Here is a 14,701-nt window from a genome sequence, read left to right as displayed (position 1 = left end):
GTCCTTTTTAGATGGGATAATATTTTAAGCCATGGAAGTGGATAAAATATTCCAGGGGGAAAGCACGTGTAAAAGAGAAAACACCAGAGAAGGGATAAGATGCTTTTAAGGATGGGCACAGGTGGAGGAGAGCAAATCTGTGGTATATGAAACTACACTAAGGTGATAATGAGTTTCCCTTAAAGATAACTTCATGTGGGGTTTCATGTTCTTAAATTAGAGTCCAAAGAGGAAATTGTACATAAAATGTAAACCGAAATAAAATTAAAGTCCATACAGAAAAATAATACTGGAGAAGGTAATTTCTGGTACTTGATTGTCCATAAAAACCATGAAGCCTCTCGGGTGTTCACAGTGGGGGGCTGCAGTGGAGGAGTGTGTCCAAGGGGATTGGTCAGCTTAGTGAACTCAAGTTGTCTGTATAGTGTTTTTCCTGCTATGCCTAGCCTGAAATTTACCCACACGAGGTTGTCTATCATTGCCAGTGTTTAGGGTAGTCTTTCATCAACTGGATTCTTGATAGTGTCTAGTTACAGGCTTACTTTATGTATTGTAGAGGCGACATTCCCTCTCAGCCAGGTAAAGCGAAATGGTGTCATATAGTGAAACCATTGGCAGTCAGGAAACATAGATCCTTGCTCATCTTGTGGCCTTAAACTTACTGTACCGTAAAGTTTTGTCTTCTCAGCATGGTCTATAATAATGTGTGCTTGTCCTAATATTTTAGGTTTGTAGTGGATTAAACTAGGTAAGAGACCAGTGAAGTATATTTTAGACTTAAAACTGTTAATGGTTATTTTTTGCAGAGCACAGACATTTTATTTTTTTTACTGGAGAACATTTGTTGTTATTGTTAAATATGCAAAGGGGCTTTAGGGACTTGACATTAAATATCATCTGAGAATCTTAAGGCTGAATTAATTCTGTGTTTTGATTTAGAGAAGGAAATTTGCTAATAAATTCTTTTCAGCTTTTTGGTATAATATGTAATAATTTACTTCCTCATATTGGTTTCTTTTATCAGAAATGACACACATTCATTCCAATCAAGGCATTTTGATCAGGGAAAAGTGACAGTTTTCTTTTCTGAGCCTATAAATTATGGATACTATGTGTTGCTTGCTGTATTTGTGTACATATGGAATTTTCATTATTGCCCTGTGTTTCAGTTATTGGGATTAGATTTGTTATTTCCAGAAGACATCATTCTAATAATACGCTCTTTAAGTATGGAAATGATGATTTCAGAAAATATGATGGTATTCTATTTGTAAGTCATTCCCCAAATCCGGATGTTCTAAGTCATTTATTCTCAAGATGTGGCATCTGCGCCTGAGCACCACCTGGGAACTTTCAGCAGTGCAAGCTGTGCAGCTGCCTCTGTACCACTGAATCAGAAATTGAGCAGTGGGACACAGCAGTATGTTTTATTCAGCCTTCCAGGTGATTATAGTCTCTGTTAGGGTTTTAAGCCATTTTTCTAATTAATAAGTTAAATACCACTACTCAAAGTGCATTTTGAATTTCATCTTGACAATGTGTGAAGCAGAAATGCAGTGTATTCCCCACTGCCATTCTTTTCATTAAGACATAGTAATTGAACAATTTAGACATGTTATGTATGACTAGGTATTTACAAACTTAAGCCATTATAGGCTTTTAAGAAGTAAGCAATAAAAGATGCATCCATTCTCACAAAACCTCTGACTCAGAATTTCTCTTGACTAGTAGATACATGCATTATTAATTACTTACAAACACTCCTTTTCTTTGCATGTATAGATTTTGTATTAACCATTTTCATTTGACTTTACTATTTTAAAGGGAGTAAGAAAATGTATTGTTTAACTGGTTTTTGGAGAGCTATTGTTGCAACTATCTAGAGTGTGATAATCTGATATTCGCTTTCAGACACTAGTCATAGTTTTCTTCCTGTAAAAAGAGAAAGTCCGGAACATTAACTAAATAAAGGATTATTCTTCTAATGAAGCGTCTAGGTAGTGGCAGAGTTTATAATGATCAGGTAATGACAGCAATCCTGAATAATACCAGATGATACTAAACCTATGGCATTATCAATTTATTTAGGATGGATTATAGTTTTCTTTTAGGATCATAGCATATTACAAAGATATGTGAGTTACTTAATAAAGCAGCCCTCATCAGTCTCTATCAAATTTTAATCTTAACATTCTTCTAGAGTAGCAAGTAGTTTTCTAATTGTAAGTAACTAGAGTTTCAAGTTCTTTGATTTATTAGAGTATAACCTGTAGCCTTTACTATGAAGAGAGAATGGTGAATGAATGTTAGCAGTACCCCATGGAATCTTGAATAGTGTGGGAGATCTTGTTGATTTGTCCAGGTTAGTGTGATGCCCTGATTCTTCCCAGAGATTAAAAAATTATCTGCAAAGTCCCCTTGGGGAACTGGGGAGAAAGGAGGAAATACTCAGTTTCCCTGTTTGGAGAATTTCTGATACTTTTGCAAGCAGTGGGACAATCAAATCAATAGTCTGAGCCCTCAATTGGGATTTGCCCTTGTGAAATTTATTCATGCAAAGGACAGGTTAAGCCTACTTAAAATTATGCCTAAGAATCACTCCCGGAGAACCTCTTTTGTTGCCCAGATGTGGTCTCTCTCTAAGCCAACTCAGCAGGTGAACTCGCTGCCCTTCCCCCCTTCTATGTGTGACATGACTCCCAGGGGTGTAAATCTCCCTGGCAACATAGGACAGAACTTCCAGGATTCACCAGGACCCAGCATCATGGGATTGAGAAAGTTTTTTTGGCCAAAAGGGGGAAGAGAGAAATGAGAAAATATAAAGTTTCAGTGGCTGAGAGATTTCAAACAGAGTTGAGAAGTTATTCTGGAGGTTATCCTTATGCATTACATAGATATCTGTTTAGTTTATGATGCATTGGAGTGGCTGGAGGGAAGTACCTGAAACTATTGAGCTGTGTTCCTATAGCCTTGATTCTTGAAGATGATTGCATAAAGAGATAACTTTTACAATGTGACTGTGTGATTGTGAAAACTTTGTCTCTGAAGCTCCTTTTATCTAGGGTATGGACAGATGAGTAAAAAAAAATGGATAAAAAATAAATAAGTGGTAAGATAAGTTGGGTAGATGGAAATACTAGTGGTTGATGAGAGGGGGAGGGGTAAGGGGTATAGGATGTACAAGTTTATATTTCTATTTCTGGAGTGATGCAAATGTTCTAAAAATGATCATGGTGATGAATACACAACTATGTGATGATATTGTGAGCCATTGGTTATACACTGTGTATGGACTCTATGTATGTGAAGATTTTTCAATAAAAATACTAAAAGGAAAAAAAAGAATGTAATTCTTTGTGCTGGAGAGCCAGATTCAATTCCCAGAGCCTGCCCATGGCAACTATATACATTTCTTTTAGGATAATAGCATATTACAAAGATATGTGAGTTATTTAATAAAGCAGCCTTCTTCAGTCTGTATCAAATCTTAATCTTAATGAACATTCTTCGAGAGTAGCAAGTAGTTTTCTAATTGTAAATAACTAGAGTTTCAAGTCAACTGTTGTGGCAAACAGTTTGGCAGTTCCTCAAAAAATTCAATACATAACCACCATATGACCTGGCAGTCCGTTCTAGGTATATACTCCAAAGAATTGAAATTGGGTACTCAAGCTGATATTTGCACACCCGTGGTCGTAGTGGCACTATTCACAATAGCCAAAAGATGGAAGCAACCCAAATATCCATCAGTTGATGACTGGATAGGCAAAATGTGGTATATACACACATCAGAATGTTAGTCAGTCATGAGAGGAATTTAGTTGTGACACATGCAACAACTTGGATGAACTTAGAAGACGTTGTATTTAATGAAATAAGTCAGACAAATATTTTATGAGCTCACATAGGAAATAATTAGAACAAGAAAATTCATCGAGTCAGAAACTAACATAGATTATTTGGGGCCGAGGAGTGGGTGTGAAATGGGAAATTGACGCTTAAATTGTACAGTTTCTATTTGGGATGATGGAAAAATTTTGGTATTGGATTGTGATGGTTGTGTAACATTGTGAACATAATAGCACTGAAACGTTGAATGTGGTTAAAAGGGGGAAATCTTAGGTTCTATATGTATTACTAGAATTTTTTTTTATTTAAAAATACACAAAATATAATTTCTCACGTGCCAATATTTCTTCCTCCTGAATTGTCTCTCGGACAATTCAGAGCATGCTTTTTGAAGAGAAAATACTTAAATTGTAAGGAGAAATGGAAATCTGGGCTCAGATGTTTAAGGAAGGAATGTATCATGTTAGGAAACATGAATATGGTTAAATTCATGTGGAAATAAGACTCAAATCTTTTTTTGAATATTACAATTTGTTTATGCCATTATATATTTACACTCTAAACTCCATCATTAATTTAATTTCTTTCTTACTGAATAATTTCTTCATGGATCTTTTAATGAGAAATAGTTGAAATATTGTGATGGTTTAATAGTCCATGTGATGCTCAAAGCCAGATGCTTACACTTTTGGAGTTCTGGTGAATTCAACAGATGGGGGAGGATTTTAACCCAAGGTCTGTCATAGCAGATGCTCCCCAAGTAGCAGAGTTAGCTGGAAACTTATTTTCAGGTAGGAGTCTCTTTTGTGTGAACTATCCTATTTAATTCTGTGATGTAATATTTCTGATGGCCTATGTATATGATTATGCATGTAATTTATATAACAATTCACAGTTTTGAGGTACTTTCAGAGCTTTGCCAATAGAGTCATCATAGCAGTTTGCTAGATAGTCATTCTTCAGGCATACAGAGGTGAGAACACACTCAGTTAACCCTTGTGTGCACTTTTATGTAAACTTTCCCTAATGGTTTGGGCAGATGTAAACTCAGGGTCTAGCTCCTTATATCTGTCTTTGCTCAGTGATAAACTCCAAGTATTGCCCATATTACCCTGCATGTTATTATAGTAATTCTCATAAGAACTTGTCTCAATAGGTATTATTGTCCTCATTTTACATATAAGGTAATTAAAGGCCAAAGGTGGTTAACAGTGGTAGAGGTCTAAGAGGTGGTTAGTAATAATAGCTCTTACTCTGGGGTCAGACTGCCTGCCTTTTTAATTGAGGCGCTACCACTTGGGAAAGTTTCTGGACTTCCCTAAGTCTCAGTTTCCTAATCTATTAAAAGGTCAATAATGCCAGTCTCACAGGTCTATTGTGAAGATTAAATAAGATAAAATACATGGAAAGTGTTTGACATACAGTGTGTGCTCAGTTGGTAGCATATTTTATTACTAAGTAACTTATTCAGGACCACTCAGATGGTAGGAAGTAGTGCTTGTGACAGTATTCCGTCACCTTTTTACTCACTTCTTACATTGCTTCCTGGTCAAGACAAGCAATGTATACATGAATGCCAAGTAGTACTAATTAACACAGCTTCCGGTAATTTTAAGAACAAGGAAGAGGTGGTAGGTATGAGATAAAGAAATAGAGGAAAAGCTTCATTGATAGGTGAGAATCACAAACATTGAGTAGAGGTCAGGACATAAAATAAGTTTTATAAAAAGTCACATTAGTATTAGTATTTTTCCAGTGGAGATGGGAAAGAAATGCATACTTCCTTTGCAGGATAATTACTTAAATCTTTTACTACTGATTATCTTTAATCTTAAATAGAAGAATAACAGGAATATTTGTAGTTTAATGTCAGTAGAACCCTCCAGTGATCATTCCCCAAAAAGCACTTGCCATTTTTCCTACTTAGGCAATAGTTACATTTATTAAATATTGTCCTTCCAACATTTAGAGTTATATAAGCATTGTTTATAGACAATTTATGCTTTTTATTTTTCCTCCCCTTTAGATTTCCATAATACTTAATGAAATCCCAATTTAGTACTTAATTGTTTTTGACGTTCTTTTCTAGTTCTTTATTTCCCTATCTTATATGCCCTACTCAAAGGCAGGGTCTGTCTCCTGTCTAATATCATTGTCTAATACCCCCAATATAAGCCCAGGGACAAATCCTGAATCATTCTGAGATGAGTGGTCTCTTTCATTTCTTATTCATCTTTACACTGGTCAGACAGTTCTTTCTTAATGTTTATCTGTGTTTTTCTCTTACCAGTTATTCCAGTTGGAATGGACATCAATCCCCCTGGTTAAAAATTAATTTTAAAATATAAAATAGAAATTTTAAATTCAACAGTTAATTACCTACCAGCCTAAATACCTATATTGGAATATAACTGCCTTGTCATAAAGACAAATCCTTCTAGATACTGTTGCAAAATCTTTCCATTTTTCTGATCCCTTTCTACCTGTGACGTTTACATAAGAGCCATCCTTAAACAAACCTCATTTTAGCATTCCTTTTAAGGCTCCTTATTTCTTTTTTTTTTAATTTTTTATTAATTAAAAAAATTACAAGAAACACAAACATTCCCAACACACACTCAGCAATTCACAATATCATCACATAGTTGCATATTCATCATCATGATCATTTCCCAGAACATTAGCATCAATTCAGAAAAAGAAATAAAAAGACAACAGAAAAATACAACAAACAGAAAAAAAAATTTTTTTTTAGGCTCACATTGCTTTTTTCATTATGTAAGGATTTGGTTTTTTTTTTTTCAATAGCAAATCTGATTGATATTTGGAATAACTCAAATTGTGCTTCATACTGTAGCTTTTGGGAAGGTAGCAGAGTATCATTAACTCTGATTTTGTGGGACTTTAGTATATTTTAGCAAATTCGGCCATTACAAGGCAAGAAACAACAGTCACAACAAAAAAACCTAAATAGAAAGGGAGAAAAGGGCTTTCTCTCTTTTATCTTTCAACAAGAAGAGACTAAGCATTTCCTTTGGACTTGATTAAACTATTAGATCAATTAATTTAGCCCAAACTATTTTTTGGCATTAGGAAATCTGTTCTCTGGCCTTTTAAAATTGTTATATTTAGAGGTCAGGCTTTTGGCCGCTTCTTTCAAAGTGATAGGTTTCCAGTTCTGTAAAGGCAAAAACTTGGCATAATGTTCTAGTTGTTTAGCACATTCTGAATTTCACTCCCTACGTTGGGAAAACTCTGATGATTTGCTAGCGAATACACAGCAAACGTTAAGCAGTTTTTATATGGTGCTTTGTTCGAACTGAAAGAATATCTGGTTATTAAATCTGTGGCTATTCACTGAATCAGATTAACTTTGGCACAAAAAAATATATAAAGAAATAAGGAGTCTTATCCTGGAAGTTATTCTTACGCATTAAGTAGGTATCACCTTGTTATCCAAGATGTAATGGAGAGGCTGGAGGGAACTGCCTGAAAATGTAGAGCTGTGTTCCAGTAGCCATGTTTCTTGATGATGATTGTGTAATGATATAGCTTTCACAATGTGACTGTGTGATGGTGAAAACCTTGTGTCTGATGCTCCTTTTATCTACCTTGTCAACAGATGAGAGAAATATATGGAATAAAAATAAATAATAGGGGGAACAAATGTTAAAATTAGATTTAGTTTGAAATGAAAGGGATCAGTAAGGGGTATGGCCTGTAAAATTTTTTTTTCTGTTTGTTATATTTTTCTGTAGTCTTTTTATTTATTTTTCTGAATTGATGCTAATGTCTGGGAAATGATCATGATGATGAATATGCAACTATGTGATGATATTGTGAATTGCTGAGTGTGTGTTGGGAATGTTTGTGTTTGTTGTAATTTTTTTAATTAATAAAAATTTAAAAGAAAAAGAAATAAGGAGTCTTAAAAGGAATGCTAAAATGAGGTTTGTTTAAGGATGGCTCTTATGTAAACATCACAGGTAGAAAGGGATCAGAAAAATGGAAAGATTTTGCAACAGTATCTAGAAGGATTTGTCTTTATGACAAGGCAGTTATATTCCAATATACCCTCTGGGATATAGTGCTAATAATACTGCTACCATTTTTCAAACTTTGGAGCTGCTGTGTGTCACAAACTTCACATATATTCTTACTCTACATGAATAACACAACCCTGCAGAATGGGCTTTTTCCCCCTTAAATCTTCACATTATTAGGAAACACGCTCAAAGAGCTCACCATGCACACATTTATTAAATGGCAGAACTGAGATTTGGACCCAATTCTGTCAAATCTAATATCCACATGATTTTAAGTGAGCTATTATTTGTTGGTGATTTATAAAATGCCAAATAAATGGTAGCTATTTTTATTTTTTCCCTTCAACTCTGCTACATCCTAGGCTGTATGTTGGTCAGTCTGTTGCTTTCAGCATGCTGCTTCCAATTGTAAGCATAAAAAAAAGCTAACAGAAGCATCCTACCATCCCATCAGATTTTTTTTTTTCAGATATATATTGCACAAGCAATTAGAACATGCTGGAGAGGCCACCTTTAAGAATAGGAAAAAACATTAATGAAAATGTGCAAATCTTTTTTGCAGACAACTTTAGAACACTACTGTGACCGAAAGAGGGAAAAGAAAAGACTTGAACAAATGGAAAGACATAAATGTTTTGGGATGGGACAATTCAACATTGTAAAGATGTCAGTTATTCCTGAGTTGATTCATAAATTTAGTATGATCCTAATAAAAAACCCACCATTTTTCTCTAAAACTAGACAAGAGGATTCTAAATGTACTGTAAATATATCTATTAATAAGACATATTGTTGGTTCTTTCCCTTTCCCTTGCTCCTACTTGTTCATTGATATTTAGATAAATAGATATTGATTTAAAATCATTTTTTAAATGTAGGTTGTGAGGAGCCTTACTCTCATAAATAAGTAGATAGGAATGGGAGGATGTTTATGGCACTGTCATACAATTCTTTGACACACTTATGTTAAAAATCATACAGTAGGGTGGGCCACGGTAGTTTAGCAGGCAGAGTTCTCGCCTGCCATGCTGGAGACCCGGGTTCTTTCCCATTCCTGCCCATGCAGAAAAAAAAAAGAAAATCATATAGTGAACTGTTACCAAAAATTACTTTTAACAAGCTGTCAGTTGATAACTCAATTAGGTCCTTCTTCATTCTAGCTTTTACATAGAGTGTGGAGCCACACATTTGGCAGAAGGGTTATTTACATAGTCATTATAGTACAAGCTGATATCAGTATTTCACATTGTCTCTTTATTTAGTGTATGGAGGCTTTTCGTTATAATCTTTTAGAATTGCTTATCTTAAAAACTACTTACTGTAGGGTTTTTTTTTCTCTTTTTTCCTACAGTTGCATTAAAATCCTCCTCAGCTGACAGAAGTGGAGGCCAAGATAGCTGTAGAACAAAGCTCAGAGACGGCCTGAACTTGGAAGAAGGAGAATTCTTACTACAAGTAAATTTTAGTAAATATATAGTTCTTGTAATAAGGAGAAATATATTTGACACATCAGATTTTTTTTCTATTCCTAATTATAGTGTCATAGTTGTCAGTTTCTTCAAATCATTGATTACTTTGTTTTTTAATTAATCTTCATTAAATTAATCTTTTTTTTAGAAAATTTGAAGAATATGAAAAAGTACAATAACAATTACATACCTTCTTAGTTCACCATTTGAAGTCCATAGTCTTTTTTATTACAGAGTTAATTGTGTTTGAATCCTGAACTATTTACAACTTCTGATAAGGGAAAGTATTTCGTTTGGATCTCTTATATTGGTATTGCTTAATTGCAAGTGGAAAATTAATAAATCTAGTAATTATCTCCAGTTTATTTAGGACTCACCCAGCATTTCATACATTATTTATCCAAACTGCAATAGTGATATAACACTAGTAAGTGAAAAAATGTAATTCTGTGAAGTAATTACTTAAGAAGAATTCCCCTTTTTGTTTTTTTTTCAAATAGCAAGAACTCCTAGATTATTTTGAAGGTTCTCATTTAAGACATCAGATATATACATATATACATATACATATATATGTATATATATACATTATCAGTATTATAGCCCTATTAAAGTAAGTTACAACTGCATTTCTTTAACAGATTTTTAACCTGAATTTTACTTTTTTTAAAATGTTATCTTGTAACTTATATTTTACTTTAGCAGCTTTTGTGATTTGTCAATGTACTATAGATTTTCGCAACAATTGTAAACCCCATTTTATGTTTTTCAACTTGGAAAACTTCTAATAGATTTGTCTGTAATAGCATTTTAGATTATTTATCATTTATCTTTTTTTTGGAACTGGTACTGTACTTCATTCTCAGTTAAAATTTTCAGATATTTATTTTGTTGAAAAAATATAGAATGAAGATGTGTGTTATAATCTGTGCTATCACAATTACATGATTATTTCATTGCTATTTAGTGAACAGACTGAGTGGAAGAAGTTAGTTTGTCATTGTAACAAAAAGGAGCCATAAGTTTTAATGATGCCATGATTTCATTTAGTAAATACTTAAGTGCAGCCAAATTCATAGCATTCTTTTGCCCCTACTTTGTATTATAAAACCTGTAGTCATGTACAAATGCTGGATAGTAAAAATTATCTTTTACTTCCATTATGTTAAATAAATTGAATATATTCAAGCATGCGTCCTTCCCCTAGCCTTGGCTGAGGATCTTTATGCATATATTAGATGAAACATAAAGATTTCCTGATCAAGCCATAGGATAACTTTCTAAAAATGACTGCTTAATGTGATTAAGCACACATCTTGGGTTATGGTGCATGGTGATAAAGAGATTCTTTTCCTTCAAGTGGAAATAAACAAATACGGACTAATTGATGTGACACTTGGTAAATTAGTTAAAAATTATTGGCCATTGTTTTTTTTTCCCCCTTATAATGTTTAGTCAAATAATGAACATATACTGCATCAAGGACATAGTAAGAATAAAATTAATGCAAAACCAGTGTTCTATTTTTGTTAAATTATCTGAAACTTGGAAACTTTTAGGTAATCAAAATGAACCAGCTGTTAGGGATTACATTGTATACTAATTGTGGATTACTCTCCAATAGGAAGGATCACACATACTGTATGATTTGCTTAGGACTATGCTTGTCTCTTTTCTCTTCATGAAAGATGATTAAAAATATTATAGAAATGTGAAAATGACCTATTTCATGATATACTTGCCATAATATCATCTGACTAAACTTTCAAGATACAGTTATTAAGCAGTTACCATGGAAATGTAGTAATTAAGAATATTTCTGGAGGTGCATATACCATATGTCTTAACAACTTTTGATGAGAAAGCATTTCCTTTAGTTTTTTTTCCCCTTTAGTTTTAATAAAGGAAGCACATAAGATTTAAAAAAATATTTTATTAGCAAAAATTTAGAATAGTTAGACTTTCTGGATTATCTTAAATTTATAGCTACTTTTAAGGAATAAACATGAAATTAAAAATTGTATCTTTTCATTTTCAACTATTTACTTGAGATGTTTATTTTCATTTTTGAAACATGTTCTCTCTGGTGCAATTTAATATTGTGCTTATTACAATGCTGCAGCTTTATTTTGGTTAACAGCAGTTTACTTATATTAAATACTAAGTGAACTGCAACATGGTTTAATACAGGTCATGCCAACCATGTAACTGAGACTAAAGGGTAATAATCTCTTTTGTTAATATATATAGTTACCATATTAATGCCTTCTGTTAATTTACCATGATAGTTCAAAATAAGTAATAACCTTCTTCCCCACGGTGTTTAAGGTTGTTTGAGGTATATAAAAAAAATCTGTAATATTTTTAGCTTTTGACTGCATTTCTGACAATTAGCACTTGTCTAAAGAGGTGAGACATTGTATCTTTGATTACCTTGTATCTTCTGGTATGTACCAGTTGAGCTTATTGGCATGCACTAAGTTTGTTTCACTGTTGGAAAAAACTTGGTCCACTGCAAAATAATACAGATATGATCAATAGATAGTATTCTCTCGAAAGAAAATATTTTCAGGATGTAAAAATGGAATGATGTTACTGACAACTAAAATTTTTAAGAACATTTTATTGTGATGGTATGATATAATCATTAAATGTTTAAGTTCTTGGTAGTTATCATCAATATTTTTGGTCCCAGGGAAATTACCAGTGACATATAATGTATAATCTCTGCAATTAAGGATTTTAATTCAATTGGCAATCACTAACATGTAAAGGCAACATATTGTGATAGTTTAAGTGGTCAGGCTTTGGGGCCATAATGAGTTTACCTCCTGGCTCAGGTTTTTTCTTGATGTATGACCTTGAGCAAGTTACCTTATAGTTCTTAACCTCAATTTCCTTGACTGTAAAACTGTATAAGGCATCTGTAGGTTGTTGTAAGAATTAACCCACTTGAATATATAAAGACATAATGAAAGTGGCAGTTAAATATAGTAAGTGCTGTAGTTTTTAAAATCAAGTTTTCCGAAGTATAACAAAGACCAGGGATCTTGAAAGTGAAAAGAATTGGAGTGAAAAGGGAGACAGTCACTCTTTTTAATTTACTTCATGTGAAAATAAGAGTATTCACTAGACTATACAGGAAAAATATCTTGTTAACTCTTAATCCCAAATATTTAGCATATGTCCAATATGACATGTAATAGTTTATTAAATGTTGAATAAACTAATTACTACCATTTATATAACTCTTTATTGTTCTCAAAGCATGTTCACATAAATCCTTATTTGTTTATTTCTACAATCTTTACATTACAATAAATACACCTTACATTACCTGCATGCCATTTCTGTGCCAGACATTGAATTAGATGAGTTGCGGCCATCCTGTCTGCTCATAGTACTTGTTTTTCAAATGATGACACTAAAGCATTAAGGGATAAATAACTAAAGCCACAGAGATAGTAAAGTCTAGCTGTTAAATAGATTTAAACCTAAATGTAATAGTTATATTAAATTTAAATAGACAAAATTTTATTTATGTTTGTTTTATTGTCGTATTTGTATCACATATAATATGTGGTTATGTGAGTTACATATATGTATATTATAATTTCCATTTAAATGTTTCTTATTTTAAGAGTAGCCAAACTTCAAATTGCATCAGTGCTTAAATGTCTTTGTACAAAAGGATTTTCTCCCATCTGAATTCCCTTTCCTAAGGATCTAACCAGCATCTTGACACATTATCATTTTCTAAATAGCATTCTGGCACATTACAGTAAGTGATGTCTTTGCAGTTTACGTCTAAAAAATGTGTATAATATATTTAAAAGGGAAAATCTGAAGCATGAGGAGAAGGAATAAAATATCCCATTAAAATTATTATGACTCAGCATTAAATTTTAGGTTAAGTTTTACCTTAACCAAATCAAAAGGTATGAATAGATTCTTCTCACTTCAGTGGTGTATAGTGTCTCTGTGCAGTATAATTTCAACCATCTGTAAAAGAATATTTTTTAGAGGGGAAAAAAAAATAACTGACAGCCAGTACTTACAAGTAGCAATATTGTTGTCAAATCACATTACTAATTTTATAACTTTTTTACCATAGGCTCTGAATGGCTTTGTATTAGTTGTCACTACAGATGCTTTGGTTTTTTATGCTTCTTCTACTATACAAGATTACCTGGGGTTTCAGCAGGTAAATATACTTTTCTTACATCATTAAAAAATAATTTTGTAGGATATGAACTTTCTCATTTTTATGTATTTTTTACCTTAGGGACACAGTTGACAATTTTCAATATATGAAGTATCAATTAAAATATATGCTTTATAAGAGAAATCACATTCTTAATTTCATAAACTATTTTTAACTAGTATTTATAATTTTCTGCACTATGATTTCTTTAAATGTTTATATGATTCATGAATATTGTGTTTCTCCTTTCCTTATTTAAGGGTCTTATGTTTATATATATATATATATATATATATATATATATAAAGAAACTTTAGGCAAAGGGCCTTAGGATTGGGGGGAGAAAAAAGAATATTTGCCATCAAATAAAATATGTACAATGGCGGACATGTGGCAACTATAAAATGAATGAGGTGCTATGTAAAGATACAAGCAAAATCCTACCCCTTATACTTTTAATTCTGAATTCAATGGAATAAGGAACATGTCTTGACGAAAATGGTATTTGAGCTGACCTTATGAGAGAGTAGGATTCAGATGGGTGGACATTTGTGCAGGGAACAGAGGGAGGGAAAATGCAAGTCCTACAGCAGTAGACTGGAAGTGGAAGAATGCATATATGTTGGCCTATTTAATGTTACTGAATAAATGGAGTTGTCAAGGTTTGGCATATTTGAGGGACAAGAACATCTGATGAGATTTGAGATCACTTGATGGGCCTTGATAAATTGCTGGACCCATTCCCAGAGATTCTGATAAGTAGGCCAAGTGGGCCCATGAATTTGATTTCTAACAAATTCACAGCAGGTGCCAGCATGGCTCACTTGAATAGTACTCTCTGTACAACACTCCTAAATAGACTGAAGTTTAGACTCTATTAAAATAATGGAAACCTCTGAAAGTTTTGTAAAAGGGAATGCCATATGCTAATTTTGACAGTTGTGTAATGAATGGAATAGATAAGTTTCATGCTGAAAGATTGAGTTGTTAAGGAAATTTAAGTCTAAATAACTAGACTGACAGGAATCTGGCTATGGAGCCTAAAGTTTGGTGTTCTTGCATTTTAAATTAAACATATTCATGACCTTAGAAAAGCTTATTTGAAACTTAATGAATTATACAACTATATTAAT

General features: G+C 32.9%; 1 protein-coding gene and 1 long non-coding RNA gene across 3 annotated transcripts in view; one reads left to right on the top strand and one right to left on the bottom strand.

The window, feature by feature from the left end:
- AHR (aryl hydrocarbon receptor) overlaps positions 1 to 14,701 on the top strand; it is a 48,244-nt gene that overhangs the window by 18,952 nt on the left and 14,591 nt on the right. Inside the window, exons 3-4 of the mRNA XM_077122347.1 lie at positions 9,247 to 9,350; positions 13,479 to 13,568. Coding sequence (XP_076978462.1) covers positions 9,247 to 9,350; positions 13,479 to 13,568 — 194 coding nt within the window. The remainder of the gene's footprint in view (positions 1 to 9,246; positions 9,351 to 13,478; positions 13,569 to 14,701) is intronic.
- Positions 1 to 14,701, bottom strand: part of LOC143651557 (uncharacterized) — a 32,239-nt gene that overhangs the window by 6,434 nt on the left and 11,104 nt on the right. For both annotated transcript variants that reach the window (XR_013160039.1, XR_013160040.1), the window contains exons 2-4: positions 13,286 to 13,366; positions 12,702 to 12,788; positions 11,798 to 11,876 (exon numbers count right to left, since the gene is read on the bottom strand). This is a non-coding gene — a long non-coding RNA (uncharacterized LOC143651557). The remainder of the gene's footprint in view (positions 1 to 11,797; positions 11,877 to 12,701; positions 12,789 to 13,285; positions 13,367 to 14,701) is intronic.

This window comes from Tamandua tetradactyla, chromosome 1 (genome assembly GCF_023851605.1).
Source record: "Tamandua tetradactyla isolate mTamTet1 chromosome 1, mTamTet1.pri, whole genome shotgun sequence".
In the NCBI taxonomy this organism is placed as follows: domain Eukaryota; kingdom Metazoa; phylum Chordata; class Mammalia; order Pilosa; family Myrmecophagidae; genus Tamandua; species Tamandua tetradactyla.
Note: the sequence above shows the minus strand (reverse complement) of the source record. Positions and strands in the feature narration are given on the sequence as shown.